At 39.0% G+C, this 25216-nt stretch overlaps 2 protein-coding genes and 1 long non-coding RNA gene across 3 annotated transcripts; 1 reads left to right on the top strand and 2 right to left on the bottom strand.

The window, feature by feature from the left end:
• The first annotated feature begins 4797 nt into the window (after positions 1-4797).
• On the top strand, positions 4798-6591 carry LOC133740829 (methyl jasmonate esterase 1-like). Its single transcript, XM_062168768.1, has 3 exons — positions 4798-5558; positions 5880-6011; positions 6098-6591. The coding sequence occupies exons 1-3, from the start codon at positions 5391-5393 to the stop codon at positions 6404-6406; spliced, it is 609 nt and encodes a 202-aa protein (XP_062024752.1). The 5' UTR covers positions 4798-5390; the 3' UTR covers positions 6407-6591.
• Positions 6592-12337: 5746 nt separating this feature from the next.
• On the bottom strand, positions 12338-13897 carry LOC133740391 (uncharacterized). The gene is made up of 2 exons (XR_009861194.1): positions 13301-13897; positions 12338-12684 (listed from the first exon to the last, which is right to left on the bottom strand). It is a non-coding gene; the product is annotated as an uncharacterized LOC133740391 (long non-coding RNA).
• Positions 13898-20892: 6995 nt separating this feature from the next.
• Positions 20893-21556, bottom strand: LOC133738838 (uncharacterized). Its single transcript, XM_062166511.1, has 2 exons — positions 21307-21556; positions 20893-21174 (listed from the first exon to the last, which is right to left on the bottom strand). The coding sequence occupies exon 2, from the start codon at positions 21170-21172 to the stop codon at positions 20999-21001; it is 174 nt and encodes a 57-aa protein (XP_062022495.1). The 5' UTR covers positions 21173-21174; positions 21307-21556; the 3' UTR covers positions 20893-20998.
• Between the last annotated feature and the right edge of the window lie 3660 nt (positions 21557-25216).

Raw genomic sequence — 25216 nt, 5'->3', positions numbered from 1 at the left:
TCATGCCTACGACTCTTGCTTCAAAATGCATTAATAAAATATTTGTTCCTTTCACCTTTAATGTCATGCATTTTTGGTAGTTTGGAAGTCACTTTTATTAATCCATGCTTGGCTTAGTAAAATATTTGACATGAACTCCTTTGATCTCTTGTTATTCAAATGAGCTTGTTTCACATTTGATGCTTAGAACAAACTTTGATCTTTTGTAGTTTCAATAAGTTTGTGTACATGTGATGCTTTGGTGTTCATAATCAAGAAGCGAAGAAGAGTCTACTTTAGATCATTTTCATGTATGCGTTATTGTTAAATCTTGAGCAAGCAGTAGATTGATTTCTAGATTGCTACTCATAGTTTGGGAATTGATAGATAATACTTCGAGATTTATTTAGTAATGTGGCGGAATCCGATACCTTAGTTACTTCATCATCAAGGTAATTTTTATCTATTTACTTTATTTTAGTTCAACTACATCATATCCAACTTTTATTTAACTAGGTTAGCATTAAGTTAATTTCGGTTTGATTAGTTTTTCCTATTTCACAGTCCCTGTGGGTTCGACCTCGCTCTTGCAATTCTTTGCTACAATTGATTCGTGCGCTTGCGAGTAACATTTTAAAACACATCATTAAACGTGCAGCAACCTAACAGGTTTTTTATGGGACAAGGTGCAATTAAATAAAAAAGAAACATAAACATTTAATGAGAGATAGAGACGTAAAGGCATATAACCTTATAGTAACTAAAAAATAATAATATATGACCAATATGACCGTTGTGATTAAACCGGGCTCCAATTGTTTCTTTTTGTTAAGATTTTAATGTTGTATTTTTTGTTTTTTTTGGCCAAGTACTTATTCGAATTGTTACGATATTTTTTTTTTTTTTTTTGAATCAAATAAATAACTTTCTGGAATAACTCATTGAATCAAATAAATAACTTTCTGGAATAACTCAACAGGGTTGATTACAATCAAATCGTAATACAACTAGAAAAAACATTCTGGAACGTTATCCAAACTAAATGAACAAGTCCTAGCCCCTAGCCTCAAGCCAGAATGACCATTACATACCCTTCCGCTACCATCAGTATAGACAGATAAAAAGTTGTGGTGGTACCACGGTGGTACATAAAAATAGGTCCACTCATTTAACATTCCCTGCTCACTTATTCTAAGCAGGCCTATCTTACTATGACTGAAACAATTGCATGGTAGATAGGCACAGTACATAAAAGACTTAAATGGAAGGCTAAAAAGCTGTATGACCCCATAACCTCCACCTGGATCCCATAACCGAAACCCTAGTAAGCCGAAGCCCATTTGTTTGGTCTAGACTTGGGCCCAAATCCACAATTTAGACACCCAATCTGTTTGGGACACCCAAAATGTTTTGGACACCCTAAGGTCCCATGACTTGGGCTGTAGACTTGACTTGGGCCTTACAACAAATTTGAGCCACCCAATCGAGTTAGACCATACAACAATATTGGATGTTTACAAGTTGTGCTAAACAGCGAATTATCTTTAAGTTTATTGTTTAAAAATCTTTTATCTATTTTTTGTTACGCCCCCATACAAATAAAATTTAGGTCTGCCACTGCTTACGGATTTTTTTAAGTATAAAAGAACTTATTCTCATTCCTAAAGAACCTGAGTATCAAACTTTCTCGTTCATGAAATAACGTACGTTCTATTTTCGGCAAGCACTCTGCGTGGCTTTACTATATACAATGGGTGAAGAGGGTATATAGTGTAATACCCCGAAAAATCCAAATTAAATTCCATGGATTTTTAGAATTGATTTCGCGGTATTAGGAGCGAGTACGAAGCTTGGAGAAGTTGTGGAAGTAGTTCGAACGATTTTATTTTCGAAATCGAACGTTATTTAGGGGATCTCAAAAAGTGACTTTTTATACGTATGGAATTTGGGAAAACTTCCTTCATGAAAGTTGTAGAGCGCGTCGATACGAGTTCGTGGACATGTGGAACGCAATATTCGGAGTTCGTATGAATAAGTTACGAATATTTTAAAATTGGGATTTTTCTATAAATAGGTGGAAAACCTGAATTTTTCGGAAGGACGAAATTTTCTCAAAATTGCAATTTGGTCCCCCAAACTCTCCGTTCTCTCTCCTCCCTACGCAGCCGACCCGACTGACCCGACCCGGACCCATCTTCGTCCTCCGGCGTCCTCCGGCCACGACCCGGCCTTCCCCGAGCTCGCCGTCGCACGCACAGCCTCCCTCCGGTGTCGCCTTGCCCCACCGCTGTCCCTATCCCCGGATCGAAGCCACCTAGCCTCCGATCGGTGACCCGACCGGAAAACCCATTTTCCGGCGTCCCCTCGGCCGATCCTTCCCATTTTCGTGATCTCCTCCTCCCCCTGATCATCCCCATGATTAATCCGACTTCCAAGCTTGATCTAGGACGATCTAGGCCGAACCAGACTTAGCTCCAGGTGATCGATGGATTGATTTGGTGGACGATTTGGATTGATATATTTGGCTTTTTAGAAGACGCAGCTGGATTAGAGGTGAGTAAACCTCACGTGGTTCATATTACGAACCGAATAAATTTAATTACTTTATTTTTGTCGCAATTGTGTGAAAATATTTGTGGAATAAATATTTGTTTTAAATTATATGGACTTGATCAACTACGGTCCATAGGTAAGTAAAATGATTTTATTATACAAATGAATTTCACGGTTTTTATGCTTGAACTATAGTTGGTATTAGTGGTCATCCCTGAGCAGATGATTACGTATATATATATATATATATTTACGTGGAATATATATATTGGTTGACGTGTGATTGGCGTGATGAAATGATTGAGAATGAATTGGATATTATTCAAGCTATTAATCTCGCATTTTAATTGTTGAATAATGAAATGTTGATCATGTGGTGTGAAAGCTATTTTATATGCCCAAATGTGATTATGTGGAAATTATTTTAAGAAATAAAGATTTATCTTGAAATAATATGTCTCTTGATGTGGGTGTACATATACATATATACGATCTATAAATGATAAAGATTGTATTTTGTGAATTTGATTATGTCTGAGAAGTACAGTTGTGAAGCCGGGTGATTCCTACAACCCCGTGCTTAAATGAATTACTGGTAAATGTGTTTTGGTGTTATGAGACGTTAAGCCTGGGCCCTAGTCCCTGTAGATAGTGCACTATTATACTCATAGGAAGGAAGTAGCCGACCTTGGGTATACATACTTTGGAAGTAGCCTTAGTATGCTGCGGCTTACCCGTATTTTGGGTATAGTAGACATACCCTAGTACGTGGATTTGTGATTTGTTACCAGTTAATCCGAAAATTCACTAAAATGAAAAGTGTACTTATATTATTTTGATCAAATATGTATCTGTGATATATTGCTAATATGTGAAGGTGTTAGTGAAAAGAGAATCAAGCATGCTTTGCTTTAATGTTATTTCACATATTAATGTTGCAATATTTGTTGGTTGTGATCAGTCAAATGTGGAGTTTTAAAAGAAAGCATCGAGAATATACTTATATGTTTCTGTGATTTTTGGAGTTACCTTGTGAGTGTGTTGATTGTTTACTTGAGTTATAGTAAATATAATTGAATAAATCAACAGTTCTTTCGTGTTTACTCATACGGGCTGTCAAAAGCTTACCGGGTTTTGTGTTGTTGCAACTCCCGGTACACTATTCAAAATGTGTAGCGGGTAATCCTACAGGTCAGGAGAATCAGGGCAGTGATCGTGCGGTTTAGAGTATTAGTATTAGATTTATAGCATTTGTTTTGTGAGGAGAATTGTGCTCTCTTGAGCTTTATAATTTGTTTTGGTGAGAGTGTACTGTAATAAGTAGCTTGAGGATTTGGTTTATATAATTATTGAGAGGTGTAATGTGCAGTTGATTTTGAGAAAAAAATTCTGAGATTATAAACAGGGTATTTGAGGTTCATGCTTCGAATATGAATTACTTAAATTCAGAATTCGGGGTGTGACATATAGCTTGAAAATGAACCTAAGAGTGGTCTCGAGTATGTTGTTGGTAGCATTTTCTCTTTAAGTAACCAAACTTTCTCTTTTCTAGAAACACAAAAACAGAGATTTTCGTTGAAGAATGAAGCAATTCAAGAAGTCAAAAATATACAGTTTTTAGAGCAAGTGCAGCGGTTGCTCTTTGACTGGGCACCAGCAGGGATTTGCTGATGTGTTGACCGGGTAATTGAATTTTTTGCTTCCACCGGTCTTGCTTTGCCCAGCCAATTGTTGGCTTTTCTTGACTGAGGCAAAAAAAAAAGGCAACCAAATGACTAAATTCTTGACTGGGGGTGAGGGGCTGCCAGCTCGGCCCAAGGCATAACGTGGCTGACGTCATCACCTTTCCCATGAAGCATGACGCGCTGAAGGCAGAAATTGGCTCACACAAGGCTGACGCGTGGCGCCGCAAAGGAAGGTGGAGTGAGGCCAGTCGCTTGTCGTGTAGCGGCTGTGCATGGGCCGCACAACTTCCACGTGCAACAGAGCCATTGGCTCATTTTGAAAAAGGGACCTAACGGTCATGAAATCCCAGCCATCCGTTTCAATTAAGAAGAAGATCCAACGGCAAACAATTAATAACCACTAAAAATGAACAGTAAAAACGACGGGTGACCAGTAAAAATGAACAGTGAAATTACATGAACAGTGGAAAATGAACAGTATTGACCGGGCAAGAAAAAACGGGTGGAAACTCATGTCCAGTGGCAATGAACAGTAACTTGACTGGTCGAATTCTTGACTTTTCGACCTTGACATTTCTTGACTACGGGTGAACTTGCTCTTAGGTTGAATTCTTATTGGAATGTACATTAAAAAAAAAAAAATCATCCTACTATCGTGGTCGTCAAAGCAATTGAAGATAACAATTTTAAAATGCAATAGTCAAAATTCAATGAGAGGGAAAGAACGTTTGAATAGCAAAGTTTATTACCGGGAAATTGATGAATTTTCATCACAATTGAATAATATATACTTCTACTCTAAACCTAACCTTCAATTTCCTTGCTTGAATTATCGACTATAAATTGATGAACCCCTGACATGCTTCCCAATCAATTTGATGCCACAAAATGGATCAAAGAAAGCAGCACTTGATCACAGCAACCATTTCATTTCTGATCGCTCTTCTCTGTTTGGCAAACAAGACCTTAGCATCATCATAGTCCGATAAGAAGCACTTTGTGCTAGTTCATGGGTCATGCCATGGAGCTTGGTCCTGGTACAAGATCGTAACCCTAATTAGGTCATCTGGTCACAATGTCACTGCTCTAGACCTAGCTGCTTCTGGTGTTGACCCACAGCAAGCTAATGATCTGCACTCAATTTCCAACTACTTCAAGCCCTTGAGGGATTTCATGGAAGCTCTTCCACAACATGAAAGGGTCATCCTTGTTGGTCATAGCCTTGGCGGGTTGGCCATTTCTCAAGCCATGGAGAGGTTTCCGAGTAAGATTTCTGTAGCTGTTTTTGTTGCTGCTTTGATGCCTGGTCCGAACCTCAACATTTCCACTCTTCAACAAGAGGTACTTTCTTGCAATATTACTCTAGCCAATTCAAAAATTCTTTATGGATTTTTTTTTTTTTTTTTTACGGGTGTGACATTGTGTCGGACTCTAATAAACTCATGTTCACATGAAGAGATGTTCAATTTTTCAAACGTATTCAAAATCAATAATTTTAGAGTCTCTAAATATGTTAAGACAATAAAATTAATTAACAATAAGAATAAGAATAAAAACTGTATCGTCATGTTATCTATTGAACAAATTTACTCTCAGTCCTTTTTTATAATTCTTTTTCCTAATTGATTCTTATATTTTATTCAATTTTGAATGAAACTACAGTCATTTCGGCGACAAGATTCTCAATTGGACAGCCGATTTACATATGACCAAGGGCCAAACAACCCTCCAACAACTTTCATCTTCGGCCCCGTGTATTTGGCAACTAAGGTCTACCAACTTAGCCGTAAAGAGGTAAGTGAAATAAAACCATGTAATCATCTTGAACCTATGAAATCCGACCGTTCATGTAATTAACAAGAGCTCGTAATTTGTTGCAGGATATAGAACTGGCCACTATGTTAATGAGACCACTACGTTTGTTTAGTGAAGAAGACATGTCTAAGGAACTAAAGCTGTCCAAGGAGAAATACGGGTCGGTCAATCGGGTTTTCATAATCTCAGATGAAGATTTGGTCGGAAGGAAAGATTTTCAACTGTGGGTGATTGAGAGAAATCGCCCAAATCGTGTGGTGGAAATGAGAGGATCAGATCACATGGTCATGATGTCAAAGCCATTAGAGCTTTGGGGCTTCTTCAAAACCTTGCTACAAATTATTCGTAACTATTCAGTAATTATTGTAAAATAAAAGCCATGGAATATGGTTTCCAATGAGAGTTCAACAAGGTTGCACAGTAGAAGCACAAATTATGTTTCAAAAAAGGGTTGCATAGTTGCACACTTTCTTGAACTTTAGTGTGGTGGATTGGTTTGAATTATTGGTAGCCACAGCTTTTGTTCCCCGCTGCAACAGAAAATAAAGCATACTAGTTTAAGTCGTCTTTTCTCTTAACTATATCTAATGGAGGTTGCCTTCAACATTATTACTGAATAAATCACCCGACAAAGTGCTGTTACTGTCTTTGGAAGTTAGAGAACAATGTCAATTCACTCATGTGCGCGCTAATCAAACCCATAAAGGGACGCAATATCATTCATCTCAAATCAGAATGATTATTACATATCCTTCTGTTGCCACCTACAGACAGATAAAAAAATGTGTTAGTGCCCACAGTAGTACGTAGAACTAGGTTCACTCATTAGACATCAAATACATCGAAAAGTTGGACTCTTCTTTCGATACTAATCCAGAAGATAGATTCGCTAAAAGCACATAAAAGTGCATAGCTCTCTAAACACTAGAGAATTATTAAAAATAGACAAACTACTAACATAGGGTTCCCTAAACAAAATAGAGAAATAAACAAAAAAGAAAATCTAATTAACAGCCTACAAGGACCAAAGGGAAGATAGCCCAGAGCTAAAAGGATGGGCCCAAACTCGATCCCAATTCACCACCTCCCAGCACAAGCGCGCTCCCCACCACCGCCTCCACCTGCTATCCGTCGCCACCGTTATGCCACACAGACTGCGACCACGCCGTCACGACTCCATTGCAACGAAGACATCTCTGCAACCCAATGTAAAAGGCCAAATCCAACCGGAGTTGGGAAAAACCAACGCGCTCGAAGTTTGAAGACAACTTCCTCGATACCGCCCTGCTGCTGCCGCTACTTGGACCATAATTGGATCGGTCACCAAATCTGGCCTCCACAACCGTCACTGCCCTTGCGTCGATGTCAAGCAAAACCTTGGCGCTGAGAAGCTTCGAACCAGAACAAGAGAGACCCAGCAATTGCCGCCAAACCATCAATCCCAGAAGCCAGGGTAAATGAAATTGCCCGTCCAGTAGCTAACACAACGGCAACGCAGCTATGTCGGCGCTACCATCAGCCACCCGCCACCGAACAGGAACATTGTGGAGACTGAGTCGCTCTCTCGAGGAGCTAGGCTAGCACTAATCTACATAATTTGAATTGTATCAATGTGATTATTGTTCAAGTAAATCCAGAATATGTGTCTGGCCCAAACTCTAAGTTACTTGACCTAGTTGTAATAGGGTTTTGAATTAGAGATATTCTCGGAGATATTCATAGATATCCGATTAATTGTACGATTATCTTTCCTTGTATAACTCTGATTCTATGTCTTGTAATTCTCTATATAAAGAGGCCCCTATTATCAATAAGAGTGTGTTTGGATGAGGGAAAAAATGATGGAATTTAATTGAAAGTGAGGATTTCATAATTCCTAAAAGCCAATTCCCTCGTTTGGCATTATCAGATTGGAAATTTTAAATTTCTCTGTGAAAAAAAAAACGAAGGAATTCGTTATTTAAATTCCTCACTTCAATTTCCACCAAAATAGGTGTCATTTACGAATTCCTTTGCAGTATTCAATTTTATTTCCAAAACAAGACTTTTTTCTATTTTATCTTTGTATTTGTTTTAAACTTTCTTAATTTATTTCACATTTCAAATCCTAAATAGATGCAACCAAACAATAGAAATTGCAATTAATGGAATTTTAGATTGATGGAGTTAAAGATTCCATCATTTATAAATTCCTACGAATTTTATAATGTTCTCATCCAAACGCACCATAAAAGTACGACTCAATTCTCTCTTAATTTCAGTTTTCCTTAAATACGTTATCAGCACGAAGCCCTAACCCTGAAACAAATAGCCAAACCCTGATTCAAGAAGCTAAAACCTTAAATCCAAATACAAAACCTTGAACCCTTTTCTGCCTCCGCCACACAACTTGAAGCCCCCGACCCCAAGAACCCAGAACCGACGGCAGAACCACTAGAACCAGCCGGAAACCTACCGAACCGGCCACCGGAAGCTCCATACAACTCGCAGCAAATATTTCACCGGTTCACCATCTTCCGGACCTCTAATTTCCACCAAATTTTGCCAGCAAAAGCCCCTCGATCTGAAAATTCAGGAACAAGAAGAAACAGCACAAAAACCGGTCTAGAAGTTAATGAACTGGCAACCAAAATTTCTTGCAGAAAACCGACATAAAAGAGAAGAAGAAGAAGAAAAAAAAAAGGAGGAGGAGGCAGCCCAAGCCGCAGCCCACTGACGCAAGCCACGTCAGCAGCTTCGTCAGCAGCATCATCAGCAGCTACGTCAGCAATCCGGTGCCACGTCACCGCCGGCGACTTTTCCTGCCAAATTTTCCTGCTCCCTATTTCGAGGTATTTTTTTACTAAAAGTTCCCGTTTTTGAAGTTTTTATTTCTTTTCTCTTCTTTGTCTCGGGGATTTGCAAACTCCGTTCTTCTACGCCCCTTTCTTCATCATAGGGGACACCTAATTATGCCGAGTTGTGGGGGTTCGTGCTCACTCCAAGCTTGGAGCCTGTTGAGATGTAGAGAATTTATGATCGACCACTCACATCATTGTTTCGATCTAATCCAATTCCTCTTGGAATTGAATTTCTTGGAAGCGATTACGCTCAGAAATTCCTAATTTCTTGGAAGCGATTACGCTCAGAAATTTTATGTTTTCGTGGTAGCTTTTTCCCGCTCCGAAACTAACCCTTTTTAAGGATGAGTAACCTGAACAAATTGGACTTTGCTCCATTGGGAACAACTGGCTCTGGATATCACAGGTGGGTTCGTGATGTCCGCCAGCATCTTAAGGCCGATGGAATCCTGGATACGATTCTCGAGCCTAGCCAGGATGTGCTAACTGTTGAGCAAGCTCAAGCTTTGGAAGCAAATAGAGCAGCCTTAGAGGCAAATAAGGCAAAAGTCATTATCCTAATGACTCGTCATATGGATGATTGATATGAGCATTTTAATGCGACATTTTAATTGTTATTTCCTCATATTTACTTAGTTATTTCCTTAAATGAATCCTTCTTGTTTAGGAAAGTTACTATTTTAGGAAGTTTTTATTTTTAGTAATAGTTTCTATTTTCAGGTCCTATGGAGCAAACAAACTGAAATGAGCTCAAAAAGAGAAAGAAAAGCTAGAGGGTGTTGGGAGAAGATTCCTGGAGGCACTAGGAGACCTTATGTCTTGAAGATGACACATGGAGGCCCAAGAATCCTATGGATTAATTTGGATTTTCGGCAAATGGAGTAAGCCCATTGGATTTAGGGTTTTGTGGACGTCAAAGAGGGATTTTCGGAGAATAAATCCTTAATTGCCGTGAATTATCAAGAGAAGATCACAAAGACAACGTGAAAATCAAAGGATGATAAAAAAGATTACGATGGAGAATATCAAGGGAGAATTTCAAGGAAGAGTGAAGTGTGTGCAACAAGATAAGGCTCAAAACAAGTCTAGATTCGTTCCTCAATTCCCTCAACATATGTTGGCCGAAATTAAGGAATTAAAATCTGCAGTATTAATGTGAAAATCAACAGAAAATCAAGGGGAGGACATTAAGGATAAAGCCATGGAGAGATTTAAGGGAGAAAAGGTCCAAAATGCGTTCAGATACATTGTCTAGGTTCATGCCTAGATATTTGGTCGAAAATTATGAATAAAATTAGATTAAATCATTGGAAATTCGGCAACAATATATTAGGGACTTATTTTGGAGCTTTTTAATTGGTTGGATGACACAACAGAGCTGACGTGGCGCTACGTGATTGGTCAAAGCTGTGTGGCATTATCAGATTAATTCCTTGGGAAATTAAAAGAAGGATCATGAAGCTTGGCCGTCCCCCTATGCTACACAACTTCACATACATTCTCATTCAGAAAATCCTCCATAACGTCATAAGCTCTCCCTCTCTCTCCACTCTCTAGTTTAAAGTTCTGCGTTTTCAAGCAAGGAGAGGAAGAAGAAGAAGGAGCCGTGAAGATCTACCTCCATCGTCCACCTTGAAGGCTTGCTTCCAAGATTCAAGATCCAACGTTCAAGCTCTCCATCTCCATCTCCCCTCACGGTATAATTCATTCTTTTTCCTTGTAATCTTTTGATTTCCTTGTTTGATTTCGTATGAACTTGTTTCTAGTTAACAATAACGTTTAGGGCAAAGTTTAAGCCCAATTTCTATGTTTAAATAAAGTTTTTGAATTCCATAATTGTGATTCTAAGTTGCTTATGTGAGTTTGTTCGATTGAATTTGCTTGATAGAAAACTTTTATATGTTTATCTTATTTGGGTCGACACTTATAGGATTTGCATGTAAGTGGTGCTAGATTTAGGTAAACGATTCACCTAATAGTTTTGTGAACCTAAATCACAAGTAGTAAAGGCTTTGGACAAAGGTCGAATTCAATTGAAGAGGATTACAACACTACAAAAAAGAATTAAAATTGCCACGGCGCAACGCCGTCGCGGAAAGCCAATTGGCCGTCGCAAAAGACCAATGGCGACGGCTAAGCGACGGCAATTTTGCCGATGTCGTTGGTGGCGTCGCCATTGATATTTGCGACGGCAAATTGCCGTCGCAAAATGTGAATTATTAATTTTAAAAAAAAATCTAGCATACAAAATTTGCATGCTAGAATTTTTTAAAATTTTTATTTTAGGGAAGAAAGTGATACAAAGGAAAAGTTCCATCAAATTACTTTTTAACATCAATTTTATATATCTTCACCAATGTTCAAATACATAAATTTACAAAATTAAATTACATATAGTTAATGTACTGGAAAACTGGTAATCAGAACACTTCATTTCCTCCATCTTCACTAGATTCTGAAGATGACATCAAACCCTGCGTTGGATATAATCACATTAAATTCAAACCAACTAACTTTCGCATTCTATAAACATTATCACTGTCACTATAAACATTGACACATTAACCTTTGCAAAAATAACTTAGAAGCTTCTACCTTGTCTTGGTCTACATGGGAATGCCAAAGAAATTTATATATAGTAACGAACCTACTGAAAGTGTAAGAGTTCTTAGTTGAAGGCTATTAAGAGAAAAAGTAGCACAACATTGTTTTATCTGTGAGTGAGTGTAGAGATATAAATTGAACAGAAATACCAAAAAGGAGAAGGGAAGAGTTTAATAGACCAGCACGTACCATCATCATCATCATCATCATCATCATACAGTCCACACTCCACCTATACCCATCATCGGCTTCTGATTGCATCAAAGTTGATGTTATATGCATCCATAAACATAAAATCTAAAGGCTATACACTAATAAGGAATCCAACTCAGAATGAGTAATGATAATTATCAAGAATGAAGTAAAAATAGAGCTCTCGAAATCAAACTACCTCTAAAGGAGAATCCGCAGATGCAGGCTTAACGTCTGTTACAAAACACCCCATTATCAAGCCATCAAGCAAAACAAACATAATTAACTCTCTATAGATATTTTTGTTCATACCTATCATTTTTTGACTTGATCACCAAGCATTCAACACATATACTTGCACTGTTGCACAGTCCTATCTCTTAATAGAATGTAATAGCAGAGTATGTGATAAAAGTGAAAATCTACTATCATAGAAATTGTTCAAATACAAAGTTCATTAGATACAAACAGCCAAAAACACAAATATACTCAAAACTGTCATGCTTCAGCAGACAAAAAGTGAAAACTGAAGCAAATATAACTATGGTAAAGTGAAACTGTAGGAAATATAAATGCAAACGGACCCATGAGAGAATTTAATGGCAGAGAATATTTAAATGCCAATGAACCATAAGCAAATGTAATTTCAAAATGCTGGGACAACTGATGGAAATGTTGAAACATAAAGTTCAATTATAGAGAAGTTGAAATACAGATCATGCTTGTGAACGGAACAAAAATCCAAAGCAAATGGAACTGCCTGAAATATTCAGGATCATTCGGTACATGAACTGAACAATAAGGAAGAAAGAAATGTTCAAACAAGATTCCACTTGCGGCATTCATAAAGAACATAGCAACGGACACTTTCAGGTGGGATTTCATCTTCGTCCTAGTCTTTGAGAGCCTTCATGATCCTCTCAGTAATTGCTATAACCAAAGAAAGCTCCATTTGCTACTGGACAGTAATGATGAAGCAATTGATGACATGAGGAAGATGGAGAAGTGTGTGATGACTGTAAGCAAATGAGTTTCACCTTTCAATTCTATGAACATTTTACCATAGCTCTCAATTATGTGAGCCAAGTACTTCATTTAGTTTGCATTTGCAGATAATCGAAACAAAACGCATCATTCAATTTAAAGAGTCATTTTCACAAACACATGGAGGGCAACATCATCTCTCGAAAACCCATTTCATTAAGATCTCAAAAATCAAACAAGATATACAACCAGAGCTACTTCATCATTCTTCAAAACCAGATTTCTCAATCTAAATAAGCAAAAAACCAAATCTACATCTAATTATAGATGCCAAAGCAGAGTGGATCAATATCAGCAGAGTGGATCAATAACTTGAAACCAGAACGTCACTTTCCAAACTTGAAACCAACCAATAACACATAACTCCCAGATTTGAATGAAGGAAAAAAAAAGCCAAATCAACCAATAACTTGAAACCAACAGTAGGACTCAAGTCCTCAACCATCAAACATTAGTAGAAACTAGAAAGTTACTGAAACAAGTGACTAAACACACAATCCAAAAGCCCAGTGCTTTGAAACTGAAACTGGGTTTTTCAATTTTGACTGATTGCATTGAAATCCAAGCTTGAAAAAGAAGCATACTTACAGCTGGGGAGGTCTCGACGAAGGCAGTGGAAGAAGCTCGAACAGTGATTTGGGTTTTGGGTTTGGGGAGGTCTCGCTCAATGCTTCTCTGGGTTTTGGGTTTGGAGGCTGCTCGAAGAAAAGAGAGATGGAGGCTGCTCTTGGTTGCCGAGAGAGAGGAAAATAAGAACGGTTGATTAAGCGGCATGAGAGAGAATTAGAACTCCAAAGATACCGACCAAGAATCCTAAACTGAAACCCATCTTAGCTCTGGTCTCCAGCCAGCTAGAGCTCCCCTGAAACGGACTCACCGACGTTGTTTACGATATGCGACCCAATTGACTCTTTTGCAGGTGAGGGATCTAGATCTGAACGATACCCCCAAAAGATTTCCCCAATCTGGTTTGCCGATAAGGAAGAGCTTAGACAGAAGTATTGGCGGAAGATGGGATTTGCGATGACGGAGAGAGAGGGAGAACAAGAGAGACGAAGAGATCGGCCTCCGTTTTGAGAGAGGTTTTTTTTTTTTTTCTTTTTGAGCAGAGGGCGACTGTCGTGGTTTTCATACTACGGGAAGAATTGAAGAAACGCGACGCAAACTCTTAGTATTTTACTACGCAAACTCTTGCCGAAGTAAACCATTGGGTTTGCCACGCCCAGTGGCGACGGCAGTTGTTACCGTCGCAAATATTTTGCACAATCGCGACCCCTCAGTTTTTGCCGTCGCAAAACAGGAGGCATTGGCGACGGCAATTGAAGGCCGACGCAAATTGGTGAACTTATTTATACTAGGTTGTGCACTTAAGTTGATAACCTTTCTCTATGCTTCTTGCGTTGAACATGTTTTGATTAGCTAGCTTTCTAGACTTTGATTGCATGTTTAATAGAATTGATCTAGGTGCTTTCACTTAGGTTAATTAGTAAAGGAAACTAAAATATGGGAAATCATTTGCGTCGAATATTTCACATGATCAACTTCTTTCTCATAACTTAGATGATCAATTATAGGGTTTGAATCGACTTTGATTACATGAAATTGGTTTTGATCTTTGTTTCTTACGTTTCATTCTTGTACATCTGTTTTTACATTTTCTTTATTTTGTTTATTTTAATTTTCGAAAACCTATTTCCTAAACCCCCTTTTATTTCGTTACTTGTATATACTCTTTTTGTAAATTTATACTTTGCATTTTCATTAATTTTTTATTTGTTTTACAATGACAGGTGTACCATCAATCCCCGATTAGAACGATCCTTATTTACCATATACTAACGATGACATTTTTCAGGGTTAAATTGCACGCTTGCTTTTAGCGTATCAATGATTCGCTCCAGTACGAGTGTATGAATGAAGAAGACCCAAGAAGGTTGTGGGTCTCACTCGAAGAAAAATTTGGCAACGTTCGTGACTCCCTGCTTCCTAACCTAGAAGTGAGATGGCATAGCCTTCGATTCTGTGATTTCAAGTCAGTTCTTGACTACAACTCGGAAGCACTTTGCATTAAATCCTTAATGGAATTCTGTGGTAAAGAGATCACAAATGCGATGTTGATTGAGAAGACTCTCTCTACCTTCCCCATCTCTACATTGATGGTTGCTAAGAACTATCGAATCGATGTTACTGCAGGACGGATCACAAGGTTTCATGAGCTCATTGGAGCTATGAATGTCCCTGAAAAGCATGAAAACATCCTTGTGAAGAACTATAATTCGAGATCCGTGGAAACAGAGCATATTCCGGAATCCAATTATAGTCGCGCCCCTAAGAGAGGGCGCCAAGAGCGAAACCCTAATCTCAGGGATACTTTTGGATGTTCTGGTCCATATAATCGCTCTACTTGGGAAGATAATCTCCAAAATATGCGAACACGAAACCGAAGAGGTCAACGTGGAAAGAGAGAGGGAGGCAAAGCCTCTAGCCATGTTGGTGCCGCCACCAACATTAAGAGCCATCTAAATGACGCTTTCAAAGCGCCTCAATCAATGGAGTCTGAGCAAAGAAATGTATGTTCTCGATGTGGAGTATCCGGTCATTGGGCACACATTTGTAGGGCTCGTGAAGAAATTGTCACCGCCTACAAAGCATATTGTGAAGCAAGAGAAGCTCACTATGTGGAACAAGAAGATCAAGAAGATGATCTAGAGTGAAGGGTTGAAGACTACAAATCTGGCTGGGAACAATAAATCGCCAATTCTGTTTAAGTCTTATTTTTCCAAGAGATGTAATAGGCAATTGCCATATACTTTGTAGTAAATGCTATTGGTTTAGTTTTTCTTTACATAGGTTCATCCAAAATGAGTGTGATGTCTAGGAAGGTTTTTGAGATAAGTGGTACTTAAGCGAGCTTTGCTCCACCGACATCTCTCTACACACCTGGTCATATTTATTTTGCAGTTACCGAAAGAAGTCAAACGACTACCTTTGTTTTGCATTAGCTAGCATTTGGATTAGATTCTCCTAATGGTTAAGAGACAATGATGTACTCCGTTGGCTTATGAATAAAATTTTGAGTTCTTTTCATTATGACTCCATTTTGATTCTGAGCATATTACTTTGTGACTACGATGGCTGGGCCATTAGTATTAATTCAAGGACATGGAATAGCCCAAGTTCCCCTTGCCAAATGGCACCTTGATTACTATCATAGAAACTCTCTACGCTCCTAGGGAAAATTGCACCTATGAATAGTCAACGGATTCCATGCGAAAATGCATGTAGAGAACGGACATGAGTTCCTTTGCAATACCTCTAATGATTGCGAAAAAAGGCGCATCTTAGAGAAGTTTATGTGTCTCTCTAGTGGACTCTATGTCACTATTCGAGCTATTAAATCCAATAAAGTTATGAGAGAAGATCTCTTTGATTTAGACACATATTGGCTTTGTCACAACAAGATAGGTCATCCTAGTCGTGATATGATGATCCGTCTACTAAAGACTTCACATCGACATCCTTTCTCTCGAGCGAAACGAAGCATGAATCAAAAGTTGATTCCTAGACTAAGTGTGACTGCCGCCGCTGGCTCTGGCGCCGCCACCGTCCACCTCCAGCCTAGGGCTAGCACAGTCCCTATCCATGACGCCATGGATGGCGCCCATCATGGTGATGGCACCCTAGATGATGCTGCAATCATCAACTTTGCTTCAAATAGAGTTCCAGACGCTCATGCCCAACCAAAATCCTCATTGGTTGTTTCTAAAGCCTCTCGCTCGTTTTACAAAGCATGTTCCTTAGGGAAGTTAGGACTCAGACCTTCCTATGCAAAGGATATGAAAATACTTATTCTATTCTTACATAGAATCCATGGGGATTCTGTGGACTAATTCAACCAACTTGTGGACGTTTAAATATCTCATGATGTTGGTGGACATGCAAACACGCTGGTCACGTATTGTGTCATTGTCCACGTAAATGCTGCTTATGCTACACTCCTAGCACATATCAAATGACAACGGGCTCACTCCCCGGATCATCCTATTTAGTCAATTGGACTTGACAATGCTAGAGAGTTTACCTCGAAGACTTTCGATGGTTATTACATTGGGACTGATGTTGGACATCATATTCCCATGAACACACCCAATTGGTCTAGCGAAAACGACTACGATGGTAGTCCGAACATTGGTAATGCGCACCGATCTCCTTATATCCGCTTGGAGTGATGCAGTATCGCATGCAGCTATGCTAATTCGTCTACGACCCACCGCCACTCAATCTACCTCTGCATTACAGCTAGTGACTAGGTACAAGTATCATACTTACGCATATTTAAGTATGCCTTTTATGTGATAATTGCGCCTCCATAGCGCTCTATGATGGGTCCTTATAGACGAATGGGCAACTACGTTGGATTTGAGACTCCAACCACCGTCCGCCACTTAATGCTCTTGCAAGGCGATCTCCTTACTGCTAGATTTGCAGGTTGTCACTTTGATGAGACAGTCTTCCTGTGGTTAGGGGGAGATAAGAACATGAATGTTCAGCAGGAACGACAGGAATTGTCGTGATCTGTCCCCACTATGTCTCATCTTGATCCCTGTTAAAGTGATGAGATCACACATATCTGCTGCAAATATGCCTGCAAGGAAGGACGTCCCTATGAGAGGACGTAGCGCCACCCTACATGGAAGTAGGCATGGCGCTAATGCCAAAGAGAGTGGCACTCTGGTGTTATAGGCCATGGCCCCAGCTAGGATGCTTGGGAGGCCCGTGGATTCAAATGATATTTTGGCACATTCCGATCCTTTGATCATCAAGACTCAAAATCCATCTCATGAGAATCTTCAGGGTTATGGTTATCGTTGGGGAACGCCTCAACGTCAGAACCTATTCCTGAGAATATAGAGCTCTTTGAAAATTACACTAGTATACATGAGACGTGGGATAGAAACTCCATCATAATTGATGATGTAGTTGCACATGAGTTTATTGAGTCCGATGATATCGAACCACGCTCTGTTGATGAATGAATGTCAACGTAAATAAATTTGGCCTAAATGGAAATCTGTGATCCAGGTTAAGATGGATTCTCTAATAAAGATGAAGATTTTTGAGCCAGTGACGCCAACACCTCCTAACATAAAACTTATTGACTAATGGGTCTTCATTAGAAAGCGTGATGAGAAAAGGAGATGGTAATCTCGCCTTATGGTGCAAGGCTTCTCACAAAACGCCCTGGAATCGACTACGATGAGACATATTCTCTCGTAATGGATGTCATTGCACTCCACTACCCTGTCAGTTTGGTAGTTTCCGAATAACTGAACATGCAGCTTACAAATGTGGTCACTACGTATCTCTATGGGGATCTAGATCGAGAATATACATGAACGTTCATGGTGAACTTTATTTACCCAAGTCAAGTGGCTCTAGACCACGGAGCGCGTTCACAATAAGGTTGAAACGCTCACTAAAGTAACTACTTGATTGGGAAGGGATCGATATGCCCGCGCGTTTCCATAACAAGTTTCGGATTCTATCGTGGTTCATGTTGGACATTATCTTCATTAGAAGCCCTTAAAGAATTAAGGAAAACCGCTGAACACTTGAAATCCGATTTTGAGATGAACGATTTTGGGAGAACACGATGATGTCTCAGTTTGAAACTTGAGCATCGTGTTGATAGATTCTTAGGCATTTTGACAATGTCAAACCTTTAAGCACCACCATGATCGTCCGTAGTCTTGATCCTGAAAATGATCCTCTTTGTTTGAAGGATGATGACGAAGATGTGCTAGAGGCAAAAGTACCTTACTTGAGTACAATAGGCGCATTATTGTACTTAGCTCAATGCACAAGACCGGACATCTCATATGTTGTGAACTTGTTAGTTAGCTCTAGCTCTGCGCCAACGCGACGCCATTGGATTGGTGTAAAAGATATCTTTCGGTACTTGAGATGTACGATTGATATAGTCTTGTTCTATCCCTACAGAGAGATGATGGATTCAGACCCATCACACACTAGGAACGCCGCCAACACTGGCCTGCGTCCACTATCCCCATCCCAAAACGACATGTGTTTTGGAAAGTTTTACTGATATTGGGTATCTCTCTGACCCACACAAAAGTCATTCCCAAACAGGTTAAGTGTTCACCATGGGTAAGACCGCGATATATTGGAAGTCTACAGAATAGACTATAGTCGCTATATCTTCGAACAATGCAGAGATTATTGCTCTTCACGAAGTGGTTTGTGAATGTATATGGATTGGATCCATAGTTACGCATGTTTGAACAATTGTGGTTTGAAGTCTACCACAAATGAGCCTACAAGCATTTAGGATAATGCTGCTTGTTTTGATTGAAGGAAGCAGGGCTACATCAAAAGCGACAACACCAAGCATAATCAGTAACAACAGACTCTCCTCAAGATCAAAGTGAATTAGATTCAATCTGAGGATAGTGTGGCAGGCTTGCTCACTAAGTCATTGCCTAAATTCTACTTTCGAGAAACATGTTGGTAGCATCGTTTGCGGAAGTTATCCAAACTCTCATGACCGTAGTCATCAGGGAGAGATGTCTACAAGTATGGTCTCGAAACATGAAGGGTGTGTTGTGCTCTTTTTTCCCTTCGATCGAGGTTATTTTTGTCCCACAGGGTTTTTGTTACTCGGCAAGGTTTTTAATGAGGCAACGAGAGGAGTAACACGTTTGGGCGACACAAGGGGGAATGTTCAAGTAAATCCAGAATATGTGTGTGTCTGCCCCAAACTCTAGGTTACTTGACCTAGTTGTAATGGGGTTTAGAATTAGAGATATTCTCGGAGATATTTATAGATATCCGATTAATTGTACGATATCTTTCCTTGTACAACTCTAATTCTATGTCTTATAATCCTCTATATAAAGATACTCCTATTATCAATGAAAGTACGACTCAATTCTCTCCCAATTTCAGTTTTCCTTAAACAATTATAATTTTATTAATTTACTGATGACAAAATAGTGTTTTCGAGAAAAATTATTGGTCTGAAAACTTTAGAAAGGACTAAAAGAGAATATTTTTAAAATCTCGTTATTTTTGTTTGACAACAATTAAACGTTGGCCGTCTGTATCAAGAAAAAAAGATGGAAAGGGTCGAAGGTTCAAAGTTCACCCCTAGACAAATCTTCTGTTCGGTGGTGGATTAGTTCAATAGGTTGATCCAATGGACCATTACAAAAAGAACATGTCGGCAAAAGTAAGGATATTTTTTATCTTTGCATGGTGGAATGCAATAAGTATTGAGATAAGATATTTTTAGATATTAGATAGTCGACACTCGAATCAGCCCACTGACTCGACCGACAGATAAGACTTTCCGCCGACTAGAGTTGACACTTATGCTTTGTTTCCTTTACGTATGCTATTGTCCAATATCAATAATTCAGATTTCAGAAGCATCCAACGATTCAATTGCAGAAATAAGCCTCCATCTTTATCGCATGCGTGAGCTACCGTCTACTGCGCTTTCAGAGGTCACAACTTAAGATAGCTGCTAGCGTCTGTTGCAAAGCTATGGACTTACATGCATGAAGCGACATTTACTCTGTTCTCCATTCTATTCCTGCCCTCATCTATCCACCAAAACCTATTCGCCAGCTAGCAGATTCTTATTTTCTTTGGAAACCAAATCCAATTTAATATGAAATATGCAATTCACATGTTTTTGGCCTACATTGTGACCAACCAGATTACCTAACATTAATACTCGTAGCTGGTTAAATTATTTATTAAGCAGCTTATTATATGTCGAGCATTCCAGGGCCTAACAGACCCTAAAGAAACTGAGCGAACAGTATCAATGTACCATTCCAGAGGCTACTGGAACTAGGTGGGCTTTCCCGTTCTTTCGGGCTTTTCCGCAGGTGTAAATTGGTAAACCAAACCAAAATCCACACCAATTTCACAAAGACAGGTATCTATCGCGCTTCAGTGCTTGAATACCCATTTTCTCTGTTTATTCAAAAAAAAAAAAAAAGTACCCATTTTCTTTTTATTATAATAATGGGGAAATTCAAAACCATCGATCTTTGTGAATTGGCTATCGGCTCTCTGTTTACCAAGCATCAATGGTGCCAGCAGAGCTAATAATACAAATCTCTTCTGGCCCAAAGGAATAAGCAACCGAGTAGAATTTAAACGAACCTGAAGCCTTACATTAGAGATTACCTGGACGTACTGTACAATTTTGCAGATATAAAACTCATGAGCGCTAGCTAATCTATACAAAGAATCTCAAGGGAGAAAGCCAACAAAAGGAAGATGAGTGCTGGTATAAGCTGAAGTACTTGTAAGATTTGGAGGGAAGTTCTGCTGAAGAGCTATCTCGACTGCTTCTGCTACGACGATGACGAACTCTATGGCCAGCTTCAGTAGCTCCACACACATGTCCAACCTCAGAATCACCATAGCTGCAATACACTCTTCGCTTTTATGATATAATCCTCTTCGCTTTCTATTCTCCACATCCCATGTGATCGAACGTGTATTTATGCATCCAAATAAAGAAGTAATAAACAGGTCAAAACCAGTCGATACTTTACCTGAAAACACGTGATTTAGAAGTGATTACCCGTAATCTGAGTTTATCCCAACCGAAATACGTAGATCGGGATTAATGAAAGAGGAAGGTAGAAGTTTGAAGCGAGCCTTAATCTGGCTTTTGGAGGTTTGAGGGGGCACTTGCCTCCACTCGATCTCTCTCAGTATCTATCTCTATCTCTATCTTTTTGTTTGAAGTTTGATCATATCTAGCTAAGTGACCACAAAGAAATATCCCCTTATGAAGGCAAAGAAACTAGGGTTTAAAGCCATATGGCATTCTACTGATCTTATCCATTACAGTACGAATGAGACAGGGTTCGAGACATAGATGAAAAGGACCTGCATTTGGTTATGGCCAATTGTGTCGCTTTATCAAATTTAAAAATGATATGGGTCCGGCCATGAACAAAAACAATGGTGGATGTAGGTCCGTTGAGTCCAATGCATTTTTGCCACAATAGGATCTACCCAACACACAAAAGCATCTTCAAAGTTTGAAGTCTCCAACCAATAATTAATGCAACAACTAATTAAAAGTAGCACATACAGTCATATATTCAAGGGTTAATTCTTGTTTATCCATAAATCATAGATATTGTGCTCACTTGCACCAATAAGTTTGTATTGTGCCCATTTACACAAATCTTAGGGGAAAAGATCTATGAGGGTAGTCTTTTCTAAACTAGTGTTTAATATGTCCTATGCTGACTTTTGAATTTAACCTTTACTTTTTCCCTAGAAAAACTTGTTCATACTTTTGAAAAAAAACAAAACTAGCCTTCAACATGCCTAAGTTTTTCACCTAACGGCTTCCTGCCTAACAGTTACTTTAACAGGCGGAATCACTGCTGCTTGTTTCTATCTTAAGCTGAGTCCATTTTTCCTAAGAAATAGAAAGTCTAAGCCTAAAAATAGTATAGGAATTAAGGCAGAAATAGATTAACTATTAAAACATCGAACTAATGATAAGGTGGATGAGCAATCTGAAATTATTTATTCAAACATAATTTACAGACTAAAATTCAGAGCTTCATTCTCAGGAAAACAGCTAAGAAGCTGCTTAGCTATCCATAAGAATGATTACAGATACTTACTTGTAATGAAAACACTCTACTTCACACTAGACAGGAAAGAAGGATCAAGCTGCTACGATGACATTCTTCTTGCTTGAGGAGAAGACTCTTCTGCTTAAGTTTCCTAAACTATTTGTTGGATGGTGGAAGGTTTTTATGCGGGGAGATTTTTCCATGCCTAAACAACTGAAACTAAAGCTCCTTATATAGGGAGCGGAACTCAAATCAGAATTCAAAACACAAAAATGTACAACACAACTCCGTGATTTCCTGCTTTCCTGAGTGCTCCTGATGATGGAGGTCGGACAAGGGAAAAGCAGATTCCTTTAGGTGAAATGTTTTTCACCTTTTCTTTTCTGAAAAGCAAAAGTAGCTTTTGGGAAGAGTCCAAAAGTACTTTCGGTGCTTTCTACACCTGCTGTTTCACATGTACGTTCTCATCTGTTTCTGAATTGTGACCAATGACAAACGAGTTGTTATCTGCCTGGGCCATTCGAGCAGTTGTTGCATTGTCTTCGACATCTGTATCAACATACATTTTGTAGTGGTTGTCTGTTTCAAGTTTTTCCACCCACTGTAAGCATGCCAGTGTCGAATCTATCTCCTTTCTTGTGAGGGATAGGAAAAGGTCACTACTGACTACGTCAGGATGATCGTAAGCAGTGATTATTGTTTTCTCTCCTGCAGCCAGGAAGGTATTCTTTGTGTCTTCAGAGATGATCTTCTTGATGTATTCCAGCGACATAGCCTTCATCCATGGAATGCTTGAACTTGGCTGGCCATTGTATCCAACACAGGCGGGCTGAAGATATCTTCTTTGAATAATTCTCACATAATGATGTGGAGAAATGTACTCAACTTCACCATTTGCTTTGTGTATCCATTCTGGTGGAGTAGATCTGAACTTCAGTCTCAGCATACAGTCATTTTTTCTGACATTCTTGACTGTCTTGATAATGATAGGGGGCAGTCCCTTGAGATCATCATTCGTTTTAGTCCAAAGGTTATGGACAAAACCATTTTCAACAAGCCAAAGCTTGTGTTCTTGAGGATGTTCACTCTGAACATTGACTAAGTATCTTTCAACATAGGGTCCTGCAATGATGAAGAGGGTTGGAGGAATACATGCCTCAGAATTATGACTTCCTATCAGATTATGGAATTCAAACCAATCTGATTCTTTTAGTGCTATGATAGGAACTCTAGCACTTTCTAGATCTTCAAGGAAGTGAATTTTTTTCTTTTCGAAAAACACTCTGCTGTGTGTGAAGTTCTTCAAACTGTGGTCTAGCATTTTCATAGAGTTCCTCAGCAAGGGCGAAGAGAGCTGGGAACATCAGACCACTGCTTCTTTCCTGAAAGGCAAATAGGAGATTATCCAAAATCGCTTTCTGGTGGTAAGCTAGCCTCCTGCCAGTTCTGAACACAGGAGCGTCAAATGTTTGAAGTTCATAATTAAAAACATTTATTACTCCACTTGGAGTAGGTTTGCTTTTTGGCAAAGCAACAGTCATAAACGGTCTTGATGAGCCTTTACCGTCTGTCGTTTGAGACGGGCTAGCCAATCCTTTACCCTGGGATTGATCAGTTGGGGCTAGTCCTTTTGGACCTAGCAGAAACCTTTTGAGGATTTTTTCTTTAGGATCCTCAGCAGCTTCATGTCTCTTTTTGCTCAGAGAAATATTCTTCATATTCTTGTTCAACCAACTGGCTGATAAGGCCATGCTTGGTTTTTCTTCTTGCTTCTGCTATGAAGCACTCTTTGTGATAAGTCTTTTTTAACTCTTCACAAAACATAGGGAGACCATCCTTTTCGTGACATAGGCAGTAGTCACAAACGAATGTACCAGGGTTCACCTGATAAGAAGACAGTAATGCTTCTGTCTTACTTTCTTCCCAGTTTTTGACTCTTAGAACATTCATCTGTCTAGATTCTAAGTACTCTACTTCAGAATCTGTCTCAGAGTCAGATGATTCTTCTTTTTCAGACCAGGCAGAGTAGACTGACCTGTCATCTTCTTCATCATCAGAATAGGCTATTTCGTAGCCTTTCATATTAGCTGTTTCTACTATGGGCTCATATTCGTCAAATAGAGCTTTAGTAGATCTTTTACCATTTTCCAGGCATTCATTGGCATAGTGCCCTTCGGTTTTGCATAACCAACATCTGCAAGCTTTCTTGCTTGGTTGTTTATGATTGGCATGGTGATTCTTCTTTTTCTTGAAGAATTTCTTTTTAGGATCTTCATCCTGTTGTTTCTTGAAGTTGGAACTCTTCTTGAATTTCCAATCTTTCTTTTTATTACTCTTTCTGAATTTTTTCGAGTAATATTTTTCTTTTCTTTTTCTGTGGAACTTTGATTCATGACATCTCCAGTTGGTTGGCATGTCTAGTATTCCATAACAGAAATTTTCAACTCCTTTAAGTTGTTTCATAGCCATCTTTGCTCTAAGATTGGCTTTGCATTGTTCTTTTAGTAATTTCCGGATTCTGTCGGCAATTCCTCCAACTAAAAATCTTTCAATTGGTTTTTCAGCTATGCTTTCTCTCACAGCTGTTCTCCATGGTTCAGGGAGTTTTCTGTGCAACAGGTTGACTAGATCAGTATTCTCTAGTTCACCAATTGTACAGTAATATTCTTGAAATTCATTCAAGTATTCTTCAAAATATCTCATGTCACAGATTTTGAGAGCATAGATATTTGATTTGGCCATTTCTTTAGCCTTCTCACTCAGATTTGAGAGATCTCCACAGAACTGATCGTACAAGGGTACTACAAAATCATACTGAGATTTCGAAGTTTTGATCTCTTCCAGCCATTCTTTTCCTCTGGCT

Source organism: Rosa rugosa, chromosome 3 (assembly GCF_958449725.1).
Source record: "Rosa rugosa chromosome 3, drRosRugo1.1, whole genome shotgun sequence".
Taxonomy (NCBI): Eukaryota; Viridiplantae; Streptophyta; class Magnoliopsida; order Rosales; family Rosaceae; genus Rosa; species Rosa rugosa.
The sequence above is the reverse complement of the archived record's forward strand: the minus strand, read 5'-3'. Positions and strand labels throughout refer to the sequence as shown.